General features: G+C 36.4%; 1 protein-coding gene across 5 annotated transcripts in view; it reads left to right on the top strand.

The window, feature by feature from the left end:
- Depdc5 (DEP domain containing 5) overlaps positions 1–1,425 on the top strand; it is a 156,635-nt gene that overhangs the window by 67,871 nt on the left and 87,339 nt on the right. For all 5 annotated transcript variants that reach the window (XM_023705870.1, XM_004645501.2, XM_023705868.1 and 2 more), the window contains exon 17: positions 1–48. In XM_023705870.1, coding sequence (XP_023561638.1) covers positions 1–48 — 48 coding nt within the window. The remainder of the gene's footprint in view (positions 49–1,425) is intronic.

Genomic DNA, 1,425 nt, shown 5'->3' with positions numbered 1-1,425 from the left:
CTCTTTTGTAACAGTTTTACCCCAAGAATAAAACTGGCAGGAAGGAAGGTAAGTTTTACCAACTCACAGAACCTTCAGGAGCTGCCACACACTGGTGTGCTTTATTATGACCCTAAGGTATCCTTATTTCCACACAGGGACCTAAACAGAATTTAAGAAATTTGTCTTAGAACTTTGCAGTTTGTTTAGTAGATAAAAATGTAGCAAGGCAGGGACTGGGTATGTAGCTCCATGGTAGAGTGCTTGTGTAGCATGCACAGGACCTTGATCTCAACCCCTAGCACCACAGAAACAAAGCAGTGCAAACCCCAGACTGCAAGAGATATCTAACCCTGTAATCCCAGCACTTGGAGGCTGAGCAGGAGGATGTGAGTTTCAGGCCATTATAGACTACATAGCGAGATCCTGTCTCAAAGAAAAAGAGGAGGGGGAACAAATAATTTACTTTATTATGATGTGACTTCAGATACCTCAATTAATAGTGATGACAAAGATAATGATACAGATGAATATTTTGGCAAAGGGGAAATGTAATAAAAAGGTTACAGGAAGGAAATGCAAATTTAGATACGAGTGGGGATTCTCTTTTGCTTACCAAATAGATTTAAAATATATAAATGATTATGGCATGTGTTGGAAAAAGCATGTTTTGTTTGGTACCTGAGTACCTGCTTGATGTAAAATACATATGCAAAGCAGTTCAGCACTGTGTATGAAGAGCAATACAAAGGTTCACATTATTTCACCACATAATTTCAGTTTGGAGGATGTAGAGTAAGGAAATAATTGAACATACTAAGTGCAGCTATATCCAGTCTAACAGTGAGAATTTGAATATGAAAAAGCAGTTACCAAATAAAATGAGATACCCAACTGATGGAATATATTTGTAACTAATAAAAATATCGTTTTAAGGACTTGAAAAGGTGTTTTTGGTATCATGTGAGGAGAAAACTAGACTGTTATACTTGTAGGCCTCACTCCAGAGTGTCCCTACTCCTCTTCCTGTTTGTGTAGCACTGAATTTTCTGAAGGTTGTCCCGTTTCTTTTCTCCTTTTCTCCCTTCCCTCCCCTCCCTTCCCCTCTCATTTCCTCCCCTTCTATCTTCTTTCATTGTCTTCTTTCCTTCTCCCTTTTTTCCTCTCCTCTTTTCTTCTTTCCCCTTTCTTTTTCCTTTTCTCCCTTTCTTTTCTTTTCTTTTTTTTTAAGAAGCAATCAGACAGTTTCCAAACAGGTCAGTAGGATAGTTATAATAATTAATACATTGCATATTGTTGTCTTCGTAGTAGTTATTCATAGTACAAGATACAGACATGATATCTTGTCTATTTTTTTTTTTTACATTCCAAATATAGTTTATTTATTTCTTCCAAGCAGAAATAATTTTCCTTGGAAGAAAGGCTTAATATTTGTATATTAAATTT

The sequence above is a fragment of the Octodon degus genome, unplaced genomic scaffold, assembly GCF_000260255.1.
Source record: "Octodon degus isolate 3935 unplaced genomic scaffold, OctDeg1.0 scaffold00230, whole genome shotgun sequence".
NCBI classification, from domain to species: domain Eukaryota; kingdom Metazoa; phylum Chordata; class Mammalia; order Rodentia; family Octodontidae; genus Octodon; species Octodon degus.
Note: the sequence above shows the minus strand (reverse complement) of the source record. Positions and strands in the feature narration are given on the sequence as shown.